This window comes from Marmota marmota, unplaced genomic scaffold (genome assembly GCF_001458135.2).
Source record: "Marmota marmota marmota unplaced genomic scaffold, marMar, whole genome shotgun sequence".
Taxonomy (NCBI): Eukaryota; Metazoa; Chordata; class Mammalia; order Rodentia; family Sciuridae; genus Marmota; species Marmota marmota.
Genome location: NW_025999853.1, coordinates 47,997,401 through 48,021,761, shown reverse-complemented (window position 1 = coordinate 48,021,761; position 24,361 = coordinate 47,997,401). Strand labels below are relative to the sequence as shown.

The 24,361-nt window shown below is 37.5% G+C and overlaps 1 protein-coding gene and 1 long non-coding RNA gene across 4 annotated transcripts; one reads left to right on the top strand and one right to left on the bottom strand.

Annotated features, from left to right (window-relative positions):
• Nucleotides 1–343: 343 nt before the first annotated feature.
• Nucleotides 344–6,015, bottom strand: LOC107140107. The gene is made up of 3 exons (XR_001503243.2): nucleotides 5,679–6,015; nucleotides 5,284–5,350; nucleotides 344–470 (listed from the first exon to the last, which is right to left on the bottom strand). It is a non-coding gene; the product is annotated as an uncharacterized LOC107140107 (long non-coding RNA).
• Nucleotides 6,016–9,475: 3,460 nt separating this feature from the next.
• Atp23 (ATP23 metallopeptidase and ATP synthase assembly factor homolog) lies at nucleotides 9,476–23,850 on the top strand. 3 transcript variants are annotated; one of them, XR_007348766.1, is made up of 7 exons: nucleotides 9,476–9,823; nucleotides 12,766–12,811; nucleotides 13,938–14,019; nucleotides 18,484–18,621; nucleotides 20,317–20,400; nucleotides 20,617–20,755; nucleotides 23,169–23,306. XR_007348766.1 is itself a non-coding variant. In XM_015483073.2 (6 exons), exons 1-6 carry the CDS (start codon nucleotides 9,637–9,639, stop codon nucleotides 23,370–23,372), a joined length of 741 nt encoding a protein of 246 aa, XP_015338559.1. In that variant the 5' UTR covers nucleotides 9,479–9,636; the 3' UTR covers nucleotides 23,373–23,850. The 3 variants fall into 3 exon arrangements, 2 of the variants coding, with proteins under 2 accessions (XP_015338559.1, XP_048662008.1); XM_015483073.2 differs by lacking the exon at nucleotides 20,617–20,755 and having other exon boundaries at nucleotides 9,479–9,823; nucleotides 23,169–23,850; XM_048806051.1 differs by lacking the exons at nucleotides 9,476–9,823; nucleotides 20,617–20,755 and adding an exon at nucleotides 17,899–18,386 and having other exon boundaries at nucleotides 23,169–23,850.
• Nucleotides 23,851–24,361: the final 511 nt, after the last annotated feature.

Here is a 24,361-nt window from a genome sequence, read left to right as displayed (position 1 = left end):
AGCCTCCTGAGCTACTGGGATTACAGGCATGCACCACCACGCCCAGCCAGCCCTTTTTATTTTTTGAGACAGAGTCTTGCTAAATTACCCATGGTGGTCTTGAATTCAGAAGCTCCTGCCTAGGCCTCCTGAGAAGCTGGGATTATAGGTAAGTACCACCACACCCAGCATTATAAGCTTCTCTAATTAAATCCTGCATTTCCTATACTACAAAGCACTTTGTCTTGTATTTTCATTTGTTAATTCAACATACATCAAGTACCAGATGCTGGGTAAGTGGTGAAAAAATGTGTTTTCTGCTCTCATAGGGTTTTAAATTTCATAAAATAACAAATTCATAATGTGATATATGTCTAATAAAACTTTATTGAAAGAGTGAGTCTTACATCTTTGAATTTTCTTTCATCTTTTCTTTCCAGACTTCTGTTTTACATTCTTGTATCCGATCTCCAGATAAATCCCACAGAGTTCTGAAATTCAATAGTTGAATTTGGACACACAAATTAAATTTGTGGACACACATTAATGATAAATTTTCCCCATGCTCAACATATCCTCATTACCTAGGGTATATCTTGGTCCTTTTTAATTTTTTCCTCTCTCTTCATATTTAATTCTTTTAACTTAAACACTTATCACTCTTGTTTAGGCCTTTTCACCTTTGGTAAAAGTTTAAAATTTGTTTGTTCTGTATAATATTCTTTAAAATATGACTTTCCTGTTTCTCCTGAAAAATCAGAAAATCTGACAAATACTATGTCTTTCTGTGAGAATGGACTGAAGTTTTAGATGGAACATTTAAACTCAGCCATAATCCTATCACTCCTTATTTTTCTTATATGTAGTCCATTTCCTCATTTATGAAACCTTTTTAGTCCCTAATTTAGGGACATGCAGTCTCTGGTCTAGATGATCACAGAATTAGTTCTGAAAGGGATATTAAGAGTTATAATCTTATGCCCTTTACCCAATCATTTTTTTGGGGGGGTGAAACTAGGGGTTGAACCCAGTGGTGCTTTACCACTGAGCTACATTCTCATCCTTATTTTTTGAGACAGGATATCACTAAGTTGCCTGGGCTGCCCTCAAACTTGCAATTCTCCTGCCTCAGCCTCCTGAGTTACTGGGATTACAGACAGGCATGGCCACCATGCCTGGTTTACTCAGTTTTATAAAGGATTCTATTATATGCAATTGGACCTCCCACTCCACCTGGCTGGGTTAAGACTCCAGTCTAGTTTCACTGTCAAATCTGTCACCCATAGCTTTCATATAGAATTTTCAGGTTCAAGATCTTTGTGCTTAAAACTCTGCTTTTTAGGTACCATATGCCTAAAGAATGAGGTGTTTATCAGGTAAGCTATACCCTACACAAGCCAACTTTCTGTGAAGTTCTGGATTATGGTTCTTTTTTGGGGGGTGGGTTGGAATGGTGGCTGGGGATTGAACCCAGGGGCACTCTACCACCAAGCTATACCCCCAGTCCTTTTTTATTTTTTTGAGACAGGGTCTCTCTAAATTGCTCAGGTGGGCCTTGAATTTGTGAGCATACTGTCTCAGCCCTACAAGATTATGATTCTTTCTTTTTTTTTTTTTCAGTTAGATAAACAAAAGTTTATAATATACTTTGCCACCTACCACGTACTTATACTTAGGGCTTATATCATCCACTTTATTTCTTTTAAGAAACACCTAGGGAATGTTAATAAGATTTCTTTAAAATACATAGAAATATGCATAGGAGAAAAGTGCATCTTAAAATATTGGGAAAATATCTAATATTTAATGTGTTTGAAAAATCATCTTGAGTCAAAAATAGTCCTATGATTGAAAAGATTAGTAAATATTGGTACATTTCAAGAAAAATTAGGAAAAAAACCTACAATACTTGAAAATTACATAATATCTAATAATTCTTATGCAGTATTATTTAAAAATAAAAAAAGACAAACAATAAAATATTAAATAGTCTCAAGAATAGAAAGTTCATACAAATGCACGTGTGCACACACACACACCCGACATAAATGGAAGTGCCTAATAGTGATGAATTCTGATTTTTTGGGGAAGTACTGGGGATTGAACTCAGGAGCACTTGACCACTGAGCCACATCCCCAGCCCTATTCTGTATTTTATTTAGAGACAGGGTCTCACTGAGTTGCTTATCATATTGCTTTTGCTAAGACTGGCTTTGAACTCAAAATCCTCCTGCCTCAGCCTCCTGATCTGCTAGGATTATAGGCCTGTGCCATTGCATCTGGCTGAATTCTGATTTTAATAAGTGTTGTGCATAATTAAATATTCTAAGAAACAATTTTTCTATTAAATTGGTAAAAAATTCAATGACTTTATAGTATATTCTGCCAAAGATTATGATTCTTTTTTTTTTTTTTTTGTGGAACCAGGTATTAAACCCAGGGCTCTCAACCACTGAACCACATCCCCAGCCCTTTTTATATTTTATTTTTGAGACAGGGTCTTGCTAAGTTAATTAGGGTGTTGCTAAGGCTGGCTTTGAACTTGAGATCCTTCTGCCTCAGCCTCTGGAGTTGGTAGGATTACAGGTATGTGCTACCATGCCCAGCTGATTATGATTCTTAATAGCTTAAACCAATAAGTCTGTGTGAGAAAGATTACTAGGTTGACATTGTTACAATGTCCTTAAAAATATGTCCCCAATCTTTTTAGCTTTATTCTCCTGTGTTCACCTGCATATATGACATATTACTGAGATTTTTGTGAGGATATGTGTGCTGTATCCAAAACATAACCTATGCTTTTCCCAGTTTTTGATTCCATTTACTGCTCTTTTCTCTACCTCAGTTATCTTTCCCCAATCTCTACTTGGCAAATCTACTGGAATGCTATCTCTTAAAAATAGTAGTTAAGAAAGTGGTGGATGGAATAGACTTGCTTAGAAATCCTGGTTCTTTCCTTTAGCAACCAGCTGATCTTGGACAATTTATCTAATCTTGGTAAATGTCTAGTTCTTCATCTGTAAAATGGGATAGTATCCCCATTTTACAAATGGTTGTTTTGAGAATTAAAATGAACTAATGAATTAAAGAGCTGAGCATTGTATAGGCATATTACATGCAAGAAATGACAACCATAAATATTACCTTACTGATTGAAAGTTTTTATGTACTGTAAAATCCCATCTCACTTTTTTTGACTAAAATACTGTTATTCAAATTAGTTACTCTAGTATTTATCATACTACCTATTCATCATATTATACATATAATAGTTGACATCAGGGACTTTGTCTTACATGTGTTTTAATTTTTCACAGTACTTGCAATTACTTAGTTAATTGATGATTGTAACCTTTCTTGAGATGTTCCTAAGTTACAACAGTAACAGATGAATCTTGTATTACTTCCTTATGAGAACCTTGTGATTTTTTTTTTTTAAGTGCTAGAGACTGAACCCACGGCCTTGCACACAATACACAAATACTCTACCATTGAACTATGCCCCCGGCCTCTGGGAGAAAAATTTTGCAAAAAAGAAAAACCTTATGGGCCACATCAAAGTATATTTTCCTTTTGTTTTAGCTGTTAGGATCCTTAAGAGTTCAATTTGTGCTACCCCTTTGGTACTTACACAGGAACTTTTGGCATGAGTTTTTGGGAGTATAATATATGCCTGGCTTTATTTTGTTTTCCAATTATCTTCTGTCAATCATTTTCTCCTATTTTAGTGTATATCTTTTTCTAAGCATGTCAGTCTTTTGTGAGAGACATGGGACATCAACAAATAATACAGATCCATAAAACATTTATAATAGTTATTAGAGCTGGTTAAAGCTTTTTATTTCATTTGATTTCCTGTTTCATAGAAAGTCTGTCATCTATTTCAAGGCAGGATCAATTCCCAACTTTCTGCCCTAAAATGCTTATCTGCATCTTTTAAAGAACATTATTTGTCCTAACAAAATATATTCATTGATTAAAACACAGATAAACAAAAAGCAGAAGAGCTATAAGACACTGTGTGGTAAGAACCATTCTACACACTGATTTCATACCCACTTTTCTCTCTAATCAGTGTATCTCATAAGCCTTTTCTTATAGTCTTCTACATCATCATTTCTAAAAAATATTTTTTAGTTATAGGTGGACACAGTATCTTTATTTTTATGTGGTGCTGAGGATCGAACCCAGTGCCTCATGCATACTAGGCAAGTGCTCTACCTCTGAGCCACAACCCTAGTCCTACATCATCATTTTTCCATGGTTCAAAGCATCCCACTGACTGTGTACTAGAGTAGCAATGAGATTGCATCTCCACAGAAATATCAAGGATACTCTTACTTAAACTAATGTGAGTGAACTTCTCTTATCTGAAACTATCATGTTTAAGAAGTATGGGTATAAAATATTTAATCTGTCTTTTGTTGGCAGACAATGCTGCAATGAACTCTACACAGCTCAATATATATTTTCAATTTTGATTATTTTGAGAAGTTCCTACAAGTATACTTACTTGTCTCAGTATGTACGCATTTTAAGGATTTTGATAGCTCTAAAATTCCTGGGGGTATCAATTTCTGTTCCCACCTGCAATGCCTGTTCCACTGAATCCTTGCCCAACACACATTTTCTTTTTAATCTCTGACAATTTAACAGGCACTTAATGTGACATTTACATTTACTAATAATTCAGCTTGATATGTGCATCTATAGCTCTTGTGTGTGCATATTTGTGTTTCTTTTTTGAGACAAGGTCTTACTATGTTGACCAGTGCCCTGTTGGTCTCAAACTTGTCAAGTGATCCTGACTCTCATCCTCCCAAGTAGCTGGGACTACACCACTACACCAGACTATATTTTGATATATTTTTGTTACTCTTTTTCCAATTTGTAATAGTTCTTTAATTCTGAACAGTCATGCCCACTTTGACATCCTCCTACCAAGTTCTATCTCCAATCAATTTATGTACTTGATCTATGGATCTCATTTCCTCTTGTTTATATATATATTTAGTTGTTAATGGACCTTTATTTTATTTGCTTATTTATATGTGATGCTGGGAATCAAACCCATTGCCTCACACATATGAGGCAAGCTCTCTACCGTTCAGCTACAACTCCAGCTCCTCCTCTTGTTTCTTTAGGGAGTTAGTCAGTCAGTTATCCTCTTTTTTGGCAGTATCTAATCTCTTCCAGGTTACCAATTTTTTTCCTCTTGTATTAATACACATCAGTAAGTCTCTTTCCTATTCGGGAAAATTCCAATTTCTTTCTTTCACTTGCCATTCTCCTCTGGCTACTAACCTTCTCTCTTTTCCTTTACAGCCAAACTTCTTGAAAGAATTGTCTTCACATTCTGCATCCAAACTCACTGCGAACAGATTTACATTAAGGCCTCAAAACCTTCTTGTTGCTAAGATTTTTAACATCACAATTAATATCATTCATAGATTGAAAAAAGCAAAATGGTTTTCGCCAAGTCAATTTGACTATGTAAACAAACAAACAAACAAAAAACAAACCTTAGGCAGAGAACAAAAATTGATACGTAATACATTAAAAATTTAAGCTACTTCTGATAGCTGGATTACTGATAAATTATTTTTTTCTTTTTAAAAATTTCCATAGTTACAAAAACAAGAATAACTTACTTTCACATTAAAACACATTATGATGTAATTTAGACATTCTCAACTCACTTTCTAAAAGGAAGCGGAAAACTAGAGAAAGGACAGGGAGAAGCCACTGGACTGCACTTCATTTCGCCTCAATACTCAAAAGAGGGCGCGACCCAGATTCCCACGTCCAGCACTCCCGCGGTGAAACGCGACCCGGTAACCTCCCGATTGGATGATCTTCTTTGAGGAGGGCTCTCTTGGCCCTTTTGCTCATCCCTAAAGACCTCTGAGCATCCCAACCTTTTCTGCCAAACGCTCCAAACCGCAGACAACTGTCAGTCGCCTCCGGTTGCCCTGGTAACACCCACAACCCCACTCCCGCCTTCTTAACTTTTCCCAGAATGCCGCACGCCTTCTCGCTCACTCACTTCCGGGGTCGGAGGCGTGACTTCTTCCGGAAGTAGATGCCTGTTGGTCTTCCGGGGGCGATTCCTGGAGGGCTGGGGTTATTATAAGGTGGAGTCGTGGCGTATTCTTAGGAAGGGCGGCGGGGTATGTTTTCTTTCCTGACGTTGAAAGTGACTGGAAAGATAAGGAAACGTAATAATCTTTCGGAATTTTGTTGACTCAATAAGTGGGTTAGGTGTTAGTTATTTTAAAAAGTGCATATTTTAATTAGTTTGATTTAACCATTCCAAAGTGCATATTTTAATTAGTTTGGTTTAACCATTCCACAGTGTATATATATTTCAAAATATGTCGAACACCATATGTGCACTTTTTGTCAATTGAAAATGAGTTGAAACAGCATTAAATGTTAAAAAGCTGGAAGAGGGTAAACACTTTAAAACTATATGTAACTTCATTTGTTAATGAGATAGAATTGAACAACTTAATTTCCTATGAAAAGCATTTATTTTTGCTTTAGAAAATGAGGACCAAATAAACACTGAATTGTACTGAATATGCCATGCTTTTTCCAGCAGTTTTACGACATCATAAATATTTTTGTGTCTTATATTACTAATGAATTCCATAAAAGAATTTTTAGTCCACAAACATCATTTGTTCAGCATTCTCCTTTTGGCAACAGTAATTAGAATTTTTATAGGACTTTGCTAAAGTACTTCATGGTTGAATAGCTATTTTTAAAATATTAAAACAAACAAACAAACAAATGAGGGCAAGCACCTGGCGCCATGGTGGTGCACTCCTGTACACCCAGCTACTCGGGAGGCTGAACTGGATGGCCAGCCTGTGTAATTTAGCTAGACCTATTTTGAAATAAAAAGAAATGGCCAGGGGATATAGCTCAGTGAGAGAGTCCCTGGGTTCAATCCCCCAGTACTTGGGGGCGGGGGGTCAGATAAGAAAATGAAGACAACAAAACAAAACAAAAACCATAACACAAGACCTTTAAATCTCATCAACTTAGAGACAACCGCTGCAAACACTATGGAGTTTTCCACTACTATGCACATAGTAACTAAAAATTGAAAAGGCAATCACACTGTATGTACTGTTTGTAACTTGAAAAGCTTTTAATGGCCGTATTTTATTAAAAGGCACTCGTTTACATTATACTTCTTATTGGACATTTGAGCATTTCTGTCCTTTTTTTGTTTTACTTAGTGCTACCATGGAGAAATGAAAAGTTTTATAGCTAAATCTGCCCACACTCTCATTTCTTAGTGGTAATTATTTTTGTCTTTTAAACTCATTTGTAATTTGTACTTTCTTCTCTGATGCCTTCTCATTCCACCTGTGTGTCCTTTTACTGTATGTGGATGAAGTTGGACATTTGGCATCCAAAGCCCACTCAAGTCTGGCACGGTGGCTCAGGCCTGTAATCCCAATGACTCAGAAGGCTAAGGCAGGAGGACCACAAGTTGGAGGCCAACCTCAGCAGTTTAGGCCCTAAGCAACCCTATCTAAAAAAAATAAAAAGGGCTGGGGATATGGCTCAGTGGTAAAGCGCCTCTGGGTTGAATCCCCAGTACCAAAGCAAACAAACAAAAACCAAAACCACCAACCCCCCCCCCCCACTAATTAGAAAAACATTTTTATGCTTATAATAGAATTGAGGAAAATTCAGAATAATATAATAAAAATTTTAATACTTATATGACCACTGGTATTTTGGTATAATTTTTTACTCTGTTACTTTAGCAGTGAGTATTGAAAAGTGCTAATTTGGTAGGGAAATTTAGTGGCTCTTAATTTGCATGTTTTGCTTATTCATGTAGCTGGATAATCTTTTAAATAGTATTTCAAATGTTTACAGCTGTAGTCCATTTTAGGCCCTACATTCTCTTTCCTTCAATATTCCAGGTTAATCACACTGAATTGTAATGATTTAATTTTCTGTATGTGTGTGTTTTTGTTCTATAACAGGATTGAAAAGTGGTTGTGTGGTCCTAGATAAATTATTTTATTTTACAAAGGGAAGTACCCTTACCTGCAAATTAGAGATAATATTACATATTTTTGAAGAGTTGTAGCGAGAATTAGAAATAATGTATCCAAGGTGAGCTCAATAAACAGTATCTACTTTTTCTTTTTACTTATAGCTTCAGAAGTCTGTTCATAAGCGGTGTTCATGTTTTTATAATATTTCAAATGTGAGTAATGTTAGCATCCCACTAAATTTAGATATTCACTGAGCAACTATGACACAAGGCACTGTTTATAATTCTCAAGGCCTTGTGACCCTATATTATTTAGATATATTTCCTGTGTAAGTCTTAAGCTGCTCCTCACTTTCACCAGTTTTATTCATCTTTGTTTCCTTAGGGAGATCCTCTCCTCTCTCCTTCCCTCCTTTCTCCTCCCCTCTCTTCTCTTCTACCTTGGGTAGCTTACCATGGGGTGCTTTCCTACTGAGTTACATCCCCATCCTTTTATTTTGACACAGGGCCTCATAGAGTTGCCCCGGCTGGCCTCTATTTGCAGTCCTCCTGCCTCGGTCTCCAGAATACCTAGGATTACGGAAGTGTGCTCCTACACCCAGGTTGTTTCCTCAGGCTCTCCATTCTGCCAGGACCATTGTAGTGGCGTTGAATAAATGTGTGAGCTGAGCTGAATAATTTAACGGGAAAAGAAAAACACACAAATTAGATAAAACCTGGCTTGTTGTGATGAAAGCAGTAACAGTATGAAGTACTTTGTACTTTGGGAGTTCTGGAGACATTAACTTAGATTAATGTCTAAGACATGTTTTGACCTGGGCTTTAAATCATGGGGACTTAAAAAAAAAAGGGCTTAAAAATAGGAGTAAGAAGATGAGTTCAGGCTTGGAGGTAGAAGTAAACAGCGTTTTGTTATCGCAGAGTTATTTGGGGTGGCGAGAGAGTAGGGTAGACGAATGGGTCCAGATGAGCCAGAAAAAAAGGAGTTGGGTTCCATATCTTGAGGCTTTTGATGTGACAAATCATTCTTTGGAATCAAATGTTTGAAAATCAAGATTTTCAAACGCTCCTGAAAGGCACTGTTTTCAATATGGTCTGGGCATAATTTGGTAGAGTGGATCAGAGGGACCGCAGGAGTCAGAAAACGTGGACAAGAGATAGCAACTGGCCTTTCCTTGGGCAAGGTAGGGAGTGGGAGGATTCGTAGAGGCCTTCAGCGGCAGAAAGGGACTTAGTGACCAGTGTTGGCCAGGAAGACAGGCAGGAGGCAACAGAAAACTTCATAAAGGTGCCTTTGGGGACCAGCCACCTACACCGGGGGCAACTGCGAATCGTGAATATCCCGAGTGCTGCCTGGGAGGGCAGCAGTCAGTCCCAGCTCCGCCCACCTGTACGAACCTCTGGCCGTGCGTAGGGCCTCTCGCCCCGCCCAGAGGCTGTAGCCACGCCCCGCTCGGCGTCCCTATCCGGGCTCAGCAACCCTGGAGCCCAGCGTCCACCGTCCTGCTTAGCTGCTGGTTGGCTCTGGGGAGGAGGGGCCCGGACCGTGGGGTTGGTGGGAGCGAGGTTACCTTTTCCTGTATCACACCGGAGTTGGATCTGGAGGAAGCTGCTGCAAAGTCTGCAGCGGCATGGCGGGAGCTCCGGACCAGCGCCAAACTGGCCCCGCAGCAGGGGAGCAGCTGCAGCAGCCCCAAGTCTCGTGCCAAGTCTTCCCGGAACGGCTGGCCCAGGGGAATCCCCAACAAGGGTTCTTTTCCAGCTTCATCACCCATAACCAGAAGTGCCAGCAAATGCTCCTGAAGACGGTGGAAACAAGTAGGAGCAGTAACCTGGAGGCTGGGGGTCTGCGGGGTGGTGTCTGACACCGGTGGGCGAGGAGGGGCCTGGACCCTTCTCAGCCGGGGAGCTTTGGTTCAGCCTCAGTCGCTGCCGGTTTCAGGCACCTCTGCGCAGAGTTTAGGAAGATCTAGCATCTTGAGGGCGGAGACGGGGGCCCAGACCTTAATTTCCACATCAGAGGAGGTGCTGAGGCCTCGTTTAGCACTACTGTTGCTTGTGGGATGAACAAAAAGTTGGGCTAGGAGTTTGCCCTTTTTGGTCAAGTTCAGTGATTTCTTATATAAGTTATGAAGTAACAGGGAGACTTTATGGTCAGGGTGAGGTGGGGTTTAAAAGAGCCCCGTTAATTAAGGCATTCTTTTAAAAAAATTTTTTTTTATTATTGGTTGTTCAAAACATTACAAAGTTCTTGACATATCATATTTCATACATTTGATTCAAGTGGGTTATGAACTCCCATTTTTACCCTGTATACAGATTATTGTTGGCAGTGCAAAACCAGTTTTGCAAACCTGCTCTTCATTGTGAGGGTTTCTTAACTTCATGCATTGGTGGGCTACCACGCATAGAAACCTTGAAAAATTGTGTGTATATACACCTACATGAAGTTTTTTGGGGATAAAGTTCATAGTTTCATCACATTCTCAAAGAGGCTCATGGATTCAAAAAGATTAAGAACTACTGCTGTGGATTAAATAGGGAGACCCACTGAGGCATGTCTCTCAGTCCCAGAGATATTGCACTAGCGAAGATTTCTTAACTCCTTTGCATTGAAATAGACTTCCTAAGTCTACTTAAGATAGGTTTAGTAAAGTTTTAAACATACTTGTCCTATAGCAAGGTTACTGTTAAACAGCTGGCCAGTCAAAAGTAGACTTCCCAAAGATTTTCCAGCCTTTGGATTACTTGCATATAGCGAATCAAAGGAGATGGGAGGATGAAAGGAAGGGAATGATAATGACATTATATTTACTTTATAAATGTGAACTGAATGCTTCCTAGGATGTGTGGGAAGAAATACAAAGACGAGTAAGTTCCCTACCTTTAAGGCATTTACAAGTGGAATATAGTGGAAAGAACCTGGGCAGTAAAGTTAAATATGAGTTCAAATTCTGGTCTTTCTTTTTAGTTTGTATGGAAGAGTGACTTAACCTGTCTTATTCGTAACAAAACAAAACAAAATAAAAAAAAACAAAAGGGATGAACAGATAATCACACCTCTTTTAGGGTTGTGAGGAATAGATTTGAAGAAGGTAAAGTGCCAGCATATTAGGAGCTGAATAAAGGGTAGCTTTCTTACAGCAGAAGAGCCAAATAGTGGAGGACAATTTGGGATAGGATGTGAGGAAGTTGGGGTGCTGACCATGATTCCGTGCACCTCAGCCTTCCAAAGAGAAAGCCCTTAGTTGCTTGAATAATCACTTAAATATGATGCCTGGCATCTGGTATATACTTATTTAGTAATACTTATTATTAGTAGTAATATTTCTGTTAACACTGAGAAGAACCAAGTTAGTAAAGCAGTAAGCTATACCTTGCTACTTTTACTCACCTATTTTTGCATTAAACATTTTTACTCCGCCCCACCCCCCGCCCAGCCTTCCTGTACATTTAGACTCAGACAAGATACGTGCTTGCAAAGTGTATATTAGAGGCATCTGGGTTCATTGTATTTTCCAGGAGTAGTCACAGGCTCAAGTCTTAAAAGTGGACAGGCCCTCAGGAATCATTTAGGATTCCCACCCCCATATAGGAAAACCTCTGTGCCATCACTGTCCAGATATCTATATATCTCTCCTGGAACAGGTTACCTGTTTTGGGGGGCACTCTCAGGCTACTTGTCTGTTGTTTCCAACTTTAATTGTTGGAAAAATCCTTTCTCATGAGTTGAAATCTGTCACATGTGACTTTGGTCCTCATGCCACTTTTTGAAGCATATTGACTGAATCATCTCCACATGACACCCTTTCAATACTTGAACCTCTTGTGGTCCTAATTAACTCTTTTTTTCTCTTTCCAAACCCTCAAATCCTTTAGTGCTTCTTGGCAAGCACAGCCCCCCACTATTTTAGTTGCCTTCCCCCATGGGAGAGCTTCAACTGGTGAGTCTCATTTGGAGTGTGGAACTTGGAATGGGACCTGTGTTACCAGTGCTGTCTGGTCAGCACAGAAATAGTGTAGCTATGTCATTCTTCATATCTGGAAATTATGCAATTGATTCTTTCTATGAATGTGGCTTAAGATTCCTCCATTCTTTTGGTATACACTGTAATTCTAAATGTTTGATCATTTAATGGAAAATGACTTTTTTTTTTTTTTTGGTACCAGGGATTAACTGAGGGGCATTCGACCACTGAGCCATATCCCTAGCCCTAGTTTGTATTTTATTAGAGACAGGGTTTCACTGAGTTGCTTAGTGCCTCACTAAATTACTGAGGCTAGCTTTGAACCCGCGATCCTCCTGCCTCCACCTCCCGAGCTGCTGGGATTACATGTGTGCGCCACCATGCCTGGCCTACAAATGACTTTTGACACTGTTTAAGATGCTTGGTGGTACCACCTTCATGTTTGTATTAGTGTTTTATTTAATTAAAAGTTTGCTTTGAAGTTAATTTAAGTTCACATTCCTATGCTCATTTTTTTGCCAATTTTCAGATGGTATGATTTCCTTGTGATTTGTGAATTACTTTTTTTTTAAAAATATTTTTTAATCGTTGTCAGACCTTTATTTTATTTATTTATTTTTATGTGGTGCTGAGAATCGAACCCAGTGCTTCACACATGCGAGGCAACTGCTCTACCACTGAGCCCCAGCCCCAGCCCTGTGAATTACTTTTTGATAATCTATTTCTATTTGGATAATTTAATTGGTGCTACTTTTCCAATTAGCATACTTAATTGAACCAATATCTTTTTAGATCCATATGTCAAACTTCTACTTGATGCCATGAAGCGCTCCGGTTGGTAAGTAATTCTTGTTTACTTTAAAAAAATTTTTAAAAATTTTGAGACTAGGTTTTACTGTGTTGTCCAAGTTGTCATCCAGGTTGTCCTCAAACTCATGATCCTCTTGCCTCAGCTTCCCAAGTAGCTGGGATTATAGACATGTACCACTGTGCCTGGGTAATTAAATCTTTTAAAAGTGCTGTTCTATATTCTGACTGCCAAAATAAAAAAACCCGAAAAGCTTTGAGCTACTTCAGATTTCTGACTTCAGATCATGAAGTCAGATCACTTTTTCATGGATAGTGATTGCCGTATTCTCTCAAAGCAAGCCTGGCTCTTCAGCTGTTTTTTAACCTAACTCAGTCTCTGGCTCTATTATTCACCTTGGAGATTTAGTAAATACAACGTTCAAATCTTTCATTCTTTCTTTGGTACTAAGGATTGAACCCAGAGATGTTCAATTATGAGCCACATCCCCAACCCTTTTTAAATATTTGTTATTTAGAGACAGAATCTTGCTGAGTTGCTGAGGCTGGTTTGAACTTGTGATCCTCCTATCTCAGCTTCCCAAGCTGCTGGGATTACAGGAGTGTGCCACCACACCCAGCCAAATCTTTCTTGTTAGTAATCTTTCTGGCCTTTTCATTCCACCAGCCTAGGCATTGTCCTTAATGGAGGACAGAGTGTTCAGAGTGTTATGTAGGAGTCTTTTATAGGTTTAACTTTGAGGGGATTAGAAGAAGTAACTTCTGACTTCCACTTAACATTCCAACCAAAGGCAGGAACTTCAGCATATTTCCAATAGTCTTTTTTTTTTTAAAGTGAAAAGGTTTACTTTCTTTATTTTATATTATAATATTTTATATTAAAATAGGAAATACATCACGTATCACACTATCCAATTCAGTCAACCAAATGCTTTATGGAATCACATAGAATTTGAATGAGGATCAGTTTGGCAGAGATAATCTCCCTATTTTACAGGTGAGAAAATTGAGTTCTGTAGGTATTAAATTGCTTTCCCAAGGTTTCACATCTGTTGGTAGCAGAGGGGATTTCCTGTATTTTGGAGGTTTCTCCAAACTTCTGGTCCAGGGCTATTTCCCACATATAAACTTCTCTTTTATCTGTTCTTGCCTTTTAGTGCTGTAAACAAAGAAAGACACTTTTCTTGTGAAGATTGTAATGGAAATGTTAGTGGAGGTTTTGATGCTTCAACATCTCAGGTTGGTATCTTTGTTTTCTCTCCTTTAATCCTTTCTTATGATATTTTTCTGAGCACTTTCTACATTCTGGATATTCTGTTTCATAGATTTTGTGTAGGTTTTTAAAAAAAGTTTAAGTCATGGTCCTTCCTCTTAAGGAGCTTATATTCTCTCAGAAGAGATAAGACACAAAGAGATGATTATAAAATTTTAGGCAGATTCAACTATTTCAGGTAGGCCTGCTGTGTTAGTCAGCTTTCCATCACTATGATAAATACCTGAGACAATCATCTTATAAGAAGGAAAGGGTTATTTGGTTCACAGTTTCAGAAGTTTTAGTCCATACTTGCTTGGCTCCCCATACCTTTGGATTTATGGCAAGGCAAGGCAGTACATCATGGCAAGAGTGCATGACAGGAAAATGCTCATCTCATGGTGGAGTGGAAGTAAGAAAGAGAGACAGTGAAGGGTCAGGATCCCAATATCCTGTTCAGGTGCACAGTCACAAAGACTTAACTTCTTTCCCCCATGCCACATATCCTAAAGGTTCCACCACCTCCCAATAGTACATCAGGTTAGAACCAAACCTTCAACACGTGGGCCCTTGAGGGACATTTCAGATCCAGGCTGCAGCACTTGGTACCACAATGGAAAGTGATGTGATTGGCTGAAAAATACCAAGGGATTGCTACAGGATATAAAGCTTCTTCAGGGGCAAAGACTCAGAGTCGTAGTAGCCTGAGCATAAGTGGTGTGCTGTGAAATCAGCAGGCATGTTGGGCAATAGCATGTGGTCTAGTTTAGGTGGAAGGCAGGAACGTGGGTGTGGGGAGAAAGGGGAAATAGAATTGGAAAGAATGGTGAGCTAAGTAAAAGGGTTACACCTTAACATGGTGAGAAGTGATAACTACCTATGGAAGTTTCTGATCCGAAGTAAGTTTTCTTAAAGTTGCTTTTCATGGTGCCTGGCTCATAGTGAGTATTTAATGTTTCATTGTTAGTTTTAAGTCCTTGAAGAGTTTTGACAGAGTCTTGAAGGTGGTAAATGGGTTATGTCATGTGATGATTGTAGGTAAAGGTGTTATAAAAGTAACTATTTCCAATTGTATCTATAATCCTCATTTAACTACACTTAACTGTTTTGCTGGTGAATTTCATATGTATTTTGGTTATTTGTAATTGTTGTATAGTAATCGTGGGAAAAGGCAGAATAGTTCAAGGGTGAGAATTTTGGGTTTTGGCAAGTTATTTTTATTGTTCTTGGGCAAGTTTTTTCTTATTCTCAGTTTTCTCATTTGTAATTTGGTATTCACAATACTGACAAGTTTCAAAATGGCTCTTTGTGAGTTCATCTGTTGCTTCACTCTGGGGGTTAAATAGTGTGGACCTTTTGAACTTTCACATTAACTTTTTTTTTTTTTTTTTGTACCAGGGGTTGAACCCAGGGGTACTTAACCACTGAGCAACATCCCCAGCCCTTTTTATTTTTAAATTTTGAGGCAGGTCTCACTAAGTTGCTTAGGACCTCACTAAATTGCTGAGGATGGCTTTGAACTTGCGACCCTCCTGCCTCAGCCTTCCCAGCCACTGGGGATTATAGGCACAGGCTGCCACACCCAGCTTCCCTTTTTGTTTTTTAAATTAAGTTTTTCATTCATACAGAAGAGTAAAAAACCTGTATGTCCACTTTCATTAATAAAAGAAACAGCTGTACAACTGCAACTCAAATTTGAGAAGCGGGACATCACCAGGATTTTAGAAGCCTGTGTGCTCATCTTTAACCACATCCCTTTATTCCTTACCCTGAGTTTTGGAAATCATTACTTTTCTGAGTGTTTTACCATGTACATATACAGATTAGAAATGTACTGTTCTAGATGCTGCTTTTGTGCTTTGTATCTAGAATGCTTTGAGTTCTATGTAATACTTTGTAGTTTTTTTTTTTCCCCCCAGTACTGGTGTTTGAAACCAGGGGTGTTCTTACTACCAAGGCTACACCCCTGGCACTTTGATTTTTGAAACAGATTTTGGGTAAGTTGCTGAGACGGTATATGTACATGGTAAAACACTCAGAAAAATAGTGATTTCCAAAACTCAGGGTAAGGAACTTGTGGTCCTCTTGCCTCAGCCTTCTGAGTTGCTGGGATTTAAGGCATGTGCCACCACACCCAGCTTTATGAAATCTTACAGTAGATTGTCTTCTGTAAATCAATCCTTTAGTTTAACATTGTGAGATTCTTCCACGCTAAATAAACCTCTCTGGTTTATTTTATTATCTGTAAAATATGGGTAATTATTATATCTATCTTATAGAATGATTTTTGAGAATTAAATATCTCTAGTAAAGTTGCTTATCATGGTGCGTGGCCCATAGTGAGCATTTAGTGTTTCAATGTTAGTTTTAAGTCACTTTTATATAGTATTCCACTGTGTGAGTGTTACAGTTTATCCTAATATTGATTGTTTCCAGTTTTGTTGTTATGAATGATGCTGCTATGAACATTTTTACCTTCTGTCCTAATGCACATCTGCAAGAGTTTCTCCAAGATACAAGACTTAGAGAAGAATTTATGGGTCTTGGAATATATATACACTGGACTTTAGCTGGTCATGTCAAATACTTTCTTCTCAGGGTTTCATATACATAATACTCTTTGGTTACTCCTTTGATACGAAACTCTTCTTCTAGTCATTAACTATTGAAGTCCTTTTATCCTTTGTGTACTTACTTTTTCTTACTCTGTATTCTGCCAACGGTATCTCATTAATTTTTCTAGGTTAAAATCTCTTTTGAACTCCACATTCATGTATCTAAGTGCCCATTGAACACCTCTCCTTGGATGTCTTAAAGGCAAATTAGACCTGACATGTCCAAGTCCAAATTCATGATTTTTGCATTCTTTGTCACCAACCAACCTAATTTTTAAAATTTTGCATATTTCATTTGTTTGGTCTTTTAGCTTTTCATATTTCAGTGAATGGTTCTACCATCCATCTTATTACTTAAGCCAGAAATATATGGATACTTTTTATTCCTTCCTCATCTTCTACCCATCACCAAATTTTGTCCAGTTTGCCTCCTAAATTCCTCTTTTAGTCTTACCATTCTAACTCAAGTACCCCATTCTCTGACTCTTGCCTAGAATATTTCATTAGCCTAGAAGTAATTTCTCTGCATCCAGTTTTGTCATCTTCTGCTGCTTCATCCAAGTATAGTAAAAAGGATAAAAACAACATAAAACAAAAGCAGTGGTCTATGTCAGCTCTCCCCCTCAGTGGCTTCCCATTGTTCTCAAGATAAGACAGGGAAGTCTTTTGATCTCTGCCTTCCTCACCAGCCTCATCTCAGGCCTGCCATGCCAGACTCTGGGCTTCAGCTCTTTGCCCTGCTTTCAGTTTTCAAATATTCTGTGCCTTTAAACAGACTAGATCACCGTATGTTCTTTCTTACTGTATGTTCTCAGAACAACCTGAGTTTTTCTTGATGACAAATTGTCATTCATGTTTTTAAACATTTTGGTAAGTATTTATTAATTTCTGTGTATTAGTAGACTGCGAATCTACTATTAGGTCTTTTTTTTTTTTAAAGATTTATTTTTTTTTAAAGAGAGAGTGAGAGAGAGAGAATTTTAATATTTATTTTTTAGTTTTTGGCAGACACAACATCTTTGTTTGTATGTGGTGCTGAGGATCGAACCCAGGCCGAACGCATGTCAGGCGAGCGCGCTACGGCTTGAGCCACATCCCCAGCCCCTACTATTAGGTCTTAATAAATAAATTGAATAAATAAATTTTAAATGAATATATAAAATTTCTGGTACATATACTAGTGTCTAGTATTTAGGAAGTGCACAATAAATGGTGTGTCATTATTGGCTCTCTTGTGTCTTATTCTTACAGAGTCCTGCTCAGCGTGCTATTTGTGAAGATCTTTTTGGGAATTTTTCCTGGCATTTTTTTCTTATTCTAATAGAATGAGGACAACAGTGTTCATTTATTGTTCAGAAATGTGCTAAAACTATTTTAGATATATTCTTGTTTAATTCTCACAATTCAATGAGGCAGGTACTGTAAATGATCTCCTTTTTATAGTTGAATAAATTTGCCCCAGTTTACCAAGTTAGCAAGGACTGGAGTTGGAATTTGAATCTGTCTCTTTCATTCCAAAGTCCAGTCGTAACCACAGAGCTATGAAATACAAGATAGCTCAGTGAGGACTCTTACGGGAATAAATGTCCTTGACCCAAGTGCCATTGTGATCCTGAGAAAGAAGAAGGGAGAAAATAGTTATAGGGAAGGCTAATAGAGCATGCACGTTGAGGACTGGGACTTGACAAGGAGCAGGTGTGGGGTTGGTGAAGAAGAGTAGCCAGAGGCATTCCAAGCAGGTGAGTTCACAGGATCATGTGGGAGGTAAGGTAGAATCTGTGGAACGAAAGCAGATTTTAGAAATACGTGAACTTCTTTTATTTTGGTGTCTTCTAGATTGTTTTGTGCCAGAATAACATCCGTAACCAGGCCCACATGAGCAGAGTGGTCACCCACGAGCTCATTCACGCATTTGATCATTGTCGTGCTCATGTCCACTGGTTCACTAATGTCAGGCATTTGGCCTGCTCAGAGGTGAGTTTCACTGAAGAAGACACATTTTTTCCCCAGAATACTCTGTGCTTTACATTTTATTCAGTATAATTTGCTTAAACTTACTGCTTTTCTTATTGTCACAGTTCTACTTTAGTCTTGAATTTCTATATTTATATATAGAATATACATATAATCTATATTTAACTAATAACTATAATTTTTGAGGTACAACTAGAGAAATTCTAAGTATATTTTAAAGTGATATTAAATATAACTTTTAAGGCCCAATAATAATGATGACTGACTTTAATTATAACAATAAACCATTTTTTCCTATGGAATAAGTTATATAACATTAAAAAAATATAATATTTAACATTTACTGAGGGCTACATGCCAAACACTAGTCTGTTTGAATGGATTCTTATTTAATCTTCGCAACAACCTATCAAGGAAGATATTCTTATTATCCTTGCTTTACATAAGTGGAAATGAAGCATTTGTTTAGATTCGTGGTTAGGAAGTGGCAGAGGCAGCGTTTCAACCAGGGTTCTTAATTAGTTTGCCGTGTTGTCTTCCATAGGTAAAGTCCTTGCTTGACCTAGAATAAAACATTTAGTCTAACATAAAATGTATTTATTCATAAGCACTTTGGATTCCTTTCACATGTATACACACATATGTTCCTAGAGAGATGTGTATTCCATACTGCTATTTTATTAACTGAAGAGAGCATTGCAATGAAAAATTAAAAAAAAACTCATATAAATCTCAAGTTTACACTTTACAACTTAGATTATTTTTCTTTCCCATGAAATTAATAAGTGACCCCACTGCATCTAATTATATATAATTCATATTATTTGGAGAGTAGATTGAAACCTGAGTTTTTAAATAGCTCTCTATCTTGGGCATTTAATGCCTATTAGCTAGTTAAGTGTGTTAAGCTCCTTGGGGAATGAAGCCATTCTCTTTGCAATGAATTAGCAAAAATGTTGCCAGAGGGTGTGGAACCTATGTGGGTAGTTCCAAGACTTTAAAAAAAAAAAAACTATTGAAATGTAGCAAATTAGAAAATATGTTCTAACTGCAGTCTGTCATTTTCATAGCATGACTGCTTTTGAATGTTCTTGGTTTTTTGTATAAAGAATGTTTTTAATTCTTTGTATTAATCTTTCATAGTTAAGTCAAGGCCCTGGAGAAATGTCATGATAGGGGATCTAGGGAAAGTCTGAGAGTTTTCCCCCATGTGGACTGGGGCTGGGAGGAGTCCTATGCCCAAAGTGTCTTAGATACCAGTGTGTCCAGTTTTGAGCTCACTTTGCAATTTGGTTCGTAGATCAAAATACTCTCTTGAAGTCCTTTTGGTAGTTTCTAGAAGTGCTTATATCTTGTAGAGATATGGACTTTAACTTTGAGGTCCAACTCTTTGACTTTTGGTTTAAAAAAATTAGTTTTGTCTTAAGGCTATGGGGTAAAATTTAGAAAATTCCCTTTGGTAAGCGAATGAACTTTTCTCCAACCTCAGTGTATTTGGTGTTGTCTACTATAGGACACAAATGTGTGCTTTTGTTGTTAATAAAGAAAATTCTTTAAAAGAAAGATTTAACTCTATTCCTAGAAAAACATGCTAATTTTATATTCTTTCTCAGTTTTAAAAAATTGTTTGCTATCATAAAAACACAGGGCATGAGCATTTATTTTCTTTTTGTTTGCCTTTTTTCTTTGTGATAGGTTCGAGCTGCTAACCTTAGTGGGGACTGTTCACTTGTAAATGAAATATTCAGGTTACGGTTTGGATTAAAACAACACCATCAGGTAAAAACTAACATGAAATCACCTACCCTCAAGAGTATTAGGATTGGAAATAATGAATGAAAAAATGAAGTGCATTTAGTATTTGAAATTTGAAAGAACTCCTTATTGAAAAGCCCATTTAACTGAGTAGATGGAATTTACTTCTGCTTTACAATTACAACAAACTATGTGTCTAGGAGATATTGGTAGTGAAAAGGGCTTTGCTTTTGCCTCTAGGATACTTTTGGATGGGGGTAGATGAAGAATAGAAGGAAACCACAGCCTGTCTTTCATTCTAAAGTCCTGCACTTACATTTGGAAGCTAACACAGTATTCTGGAGACAAATTGTAATTCCTTTCAGAACAGACTGCATGGGTAAGGATCAGTGCCCCTGATAGTTAAGTCAAGGCCCTGGAGAAATGTCATGATAGGGGATCTAGGGAAAGTCTATTTTTAAAATCGTGTGACGAGGCAGTATAGAGCTCAAGGATTGATAATGGAGGTGAGAAGTTCTGCCCACAGCTCTCAAGGCTGTGTCCATGCTGGGGAGAAAGACTGGTTAGAGGTTTTCTGTGAGAAGAGCTTGTTGGGCTGATTTGTGAAGTTAGACTCATCAGGATAGCAGTTTCAACCAGATATAAGGCGGATAGGCTTGAAATGACAGAGAGGCCTTTGGTTTCCAGAGGAAAGAGCAACTCAACTCTGGGGTGGAGGGGTGGAAAGTCATGGCGAATTATTAATAGAAATTGTGAACTCAGTGAGCTGGAAGACAAGCCTGATGCTTGGAGAGAGCAGTTATTCTGAATGGATTGATTGGACCATTAGGCTTCCAGTCAGTGCCAAGTCAACCCAGTGTACCTACTAACTGGTCATGCACCACATGTCTCTTACCCACTTCCCTGGCAAATTCTCTGTGTCACTGTCAGTGGAGAGAATGGAAGCAGGGTGTACATTAGCATATCCTAGAACTAATAAGAAGATAATGTGATTAAAGCATGAGCTCTGGGTCCACGGTCTTTGAAAGAGAAGTCTCTCCCACTTTTTACCATTGAATAAAAGAAAATAAACAGAAAATAAGTAAAACTAGCAACAGGTTGGGAGACAAGTGGAAGTAGTAGACCCTAGTTGAGGGAGAATGGAATCTCTGCTTCTGAACCCAAGAAATGGAAACAGTAGGTCCTGTAACTGACTGTAAGATTGCACAGTTATACTTTTATTTTGATAGAAATTTATTACATGTAGAAAGAAGTAAAGCTAAATTGTGGTTTACATTTGTGTCTTCCAACCATTTGGCTTCAGGAGACAGATTTTTTTTTTCTTTTGGTTCTGGGGATTGAACTCAGGGGCACTTGATAACTGAGCTGCATCCTTGCCGTATTTGTATTTTATTTAGAGACAGGGTCTCACTGAGTTGCTTAGCACCTTGCCATTGCTGAGGCTGGCATTCTACTCCTGAATCCTCCTCCCTCAGCCTCCCAAGCTGCTGGGATTACAGGCGTGCACCACCATGCCTGGAAGGAGTCAGATTTTTAGTTCTTTTTTTTTTCCTCTAGAAAGAGAAATTTCCCTCTCTGGCAATTGCTGTTGTAGCTTCATATGGTTCGTTTGTTTTCTTGTTCTTTTATGCATGGCATTTATTTTTAAAATCAGCGTTTGCTGGATGCAGTGGCACAGGCCTGTAATCCTAATTACTTGAGAGGTTGAGGCAAAAGGATTCCAAGTTTGAAGCCAGCCTGGGCAACTTAGTGAGACACTGTCTCAGTATAAAAAATAAAAAGGGCTGGGGATGTAGTTCACTAGTAAAGTGTCTCTCAGTTCAATCCCCAGTAACACCAAAACATCATCAATAACAAAAACAAACAAACAAATCAGTGTTTGGTGTAACTTGGGTTGAGAAGCACTGGTTTATATTCCAGTGCTAATTCCAGTTTAAGCATGTAGACCAAGTTAAATTAGAACTGGGAAAACACAGAGAAAATTGGTGATTGTCATGATGCACAGCCATCAAATCATGTTTTGATTATTTTTTTAGGAAATGATCCAAAGCTATTCTTTTAGTTTTGGACAGGAGTAGAAAAAGGTGAATTAAAAGCTCTCCAAGAACTGGAACAGCAGGCTCTTATATTTCTTAAAATATTTAAGTTAGAAGGTTGAAAAATTCCAGTCACTTACTGTGTAACATTAGGTAAATTATTTTCTTGGGACTAGAACTTTAATACTTATGCAAAGAACAGTCAGGGAAAAATGTTTTGTTTAATTTTTGTTTCTGTCTAAAAATTAAGGCACTTTCCAAGTTTGGATGTATATGTGTGTGATTTTCTATTGCAGCCAGGGAAGAGAGTGCCCTTCTTGAAGGAAAAGTTAGCTAGCATTGGTCAACTGAGAAGGAAGAGAGGTGAAGATGTGAAGTATATTTTAAATGTAATTAAATTTTATGGAAATCAATTAGGACCTTGCTTGTAGACATTTTTTTTTATGTGTATGATTTTGAAAATTGGGAATTACCATTTAGCACACGTTGCCTAAAACTTCAGAGAATGACATCTGCTTATATTATTGGAAAACATGAGAACATCAAGGTCTGTCTTATGCCTAGAAGATTTTAAGTCGGGCTAAACATTTTCCATAATTTGAATTACATTTCTGTGTTTTCTTCTTTTGAATGACAAATTAATAAAGTAATATGTGAGTAAATTAATTTTAATTGTGGTTCAGACATTATATAAATTGATATTTCATGATTAAATTTCACATAAAATGAAGGCCACATACTTTTCTTTTTCCTTAGACTTGTGTGCGAGACAGAGCAATTCTTTCTATCCTGGCTGTTAGGAATATCAGCAAAGAAGTAGCTGAGAAGGCTGTTGATGAAGTTTTTGAATCTTGCTTCAATGACCATGAACCTTTTGGAAGGATCCCACATAATGAGAAATATGCAAGATATGCTCATAGAGACTTTCAAAACCGGGATCGATATTACTCAAATATATGAATGACATTTTATATTACAGAGCTTCAATCAGCATGGAGAAAAAAATATGGTTCTCAAGAAAACAAATGTACAAAAAAATGATCAATTAAATACAGATAAAATGCAGAAGATACTTTAATATATGATCAGAAAGAGTAACAGGCAAAAAATGAAATTGTTTTAAGCCACAAGGTTAAAATTATGTCTTTGGAGCTAATCATTTGCTAATTAGGATGAATAAATTACATTTTGTATTTTCTACTGTATATTTGTATTTTTTAATATTTTATTTATTATTTTGATTTATTTTTATTACATGAGATTATTTTAAAATCTGATTATGAAACCTATGAAGTATGCCCTTGTCTGATGTTGATAGGGGATCAAAGTTGATATTTACATTAAATGTAAAGAAAAATGAACTGATCTCATTGTAGGACATTTTAAAAAATGTTGTCATAATTAAAACATGTAAAGAATTAAAGTTGATAATAACTCATTCAATGGTCATGCCATTTTCTCTCCACTGTTTCAGTATGTATGTGAGTTACCATGTGGCTTAATTTTCGGAGGACAGTCTTGATTAAATATTTTTCAGTAAGGTAATGCATTAAATTTATAATGCAGTCTAGTTTTCATATGATCCTTTTCAAATCTTGTCAGGCCCTGTGTCTGAATTTTGGATTCAGAAGACACTGTCAGCTTATCTAAAACCCTTACCAAAGGCATCACATGCATATTTCACCTGCTCCTGGCAAATATCACTTAGATTTCACTTAGATTATGTGCAGACTGAAAAGATGGTGATGCTTATGTGTAGATGTGGCTTGAAGAGAGTGAAATAAGCAGGATTCTATTTTTTTTTGTTTTAGAATTTAAAATCTGTTTAGATACAAATTTTAACAGTGCATCAGTGTTCTGAGCGTGCTCCAAAGATGGAAGGTTCCTTAAGCTGAAACATGGGGTTTCTTTAGTTTGAAGAAGGTAGTATCTGAAGGAGGTAGCTATGG

Coding starts and splice junctions, on each gene's coding strand:
- Atp23 (XM_015483073.2), top strand. CDS start 9,637: ATGGCGGGAGCTCCGGACCAGCGCCAAACTGGCCCCGCAGCAGGGGAG. Junction 12,812..13,937: donor GCCATGAAGCGCTCCGGTTG/GTAAGTAATTCT, acceptor CTTGCCTTTTAG/TGCTGTAAACAAAGAAAGAC. Junction 20,401..23,168: donor GATTAAAACAACACCATCAG/GTAAAAACTAAC, acceptor CTTTTTCCTTAG/ACTTGTGTGCGAGACAGAGC.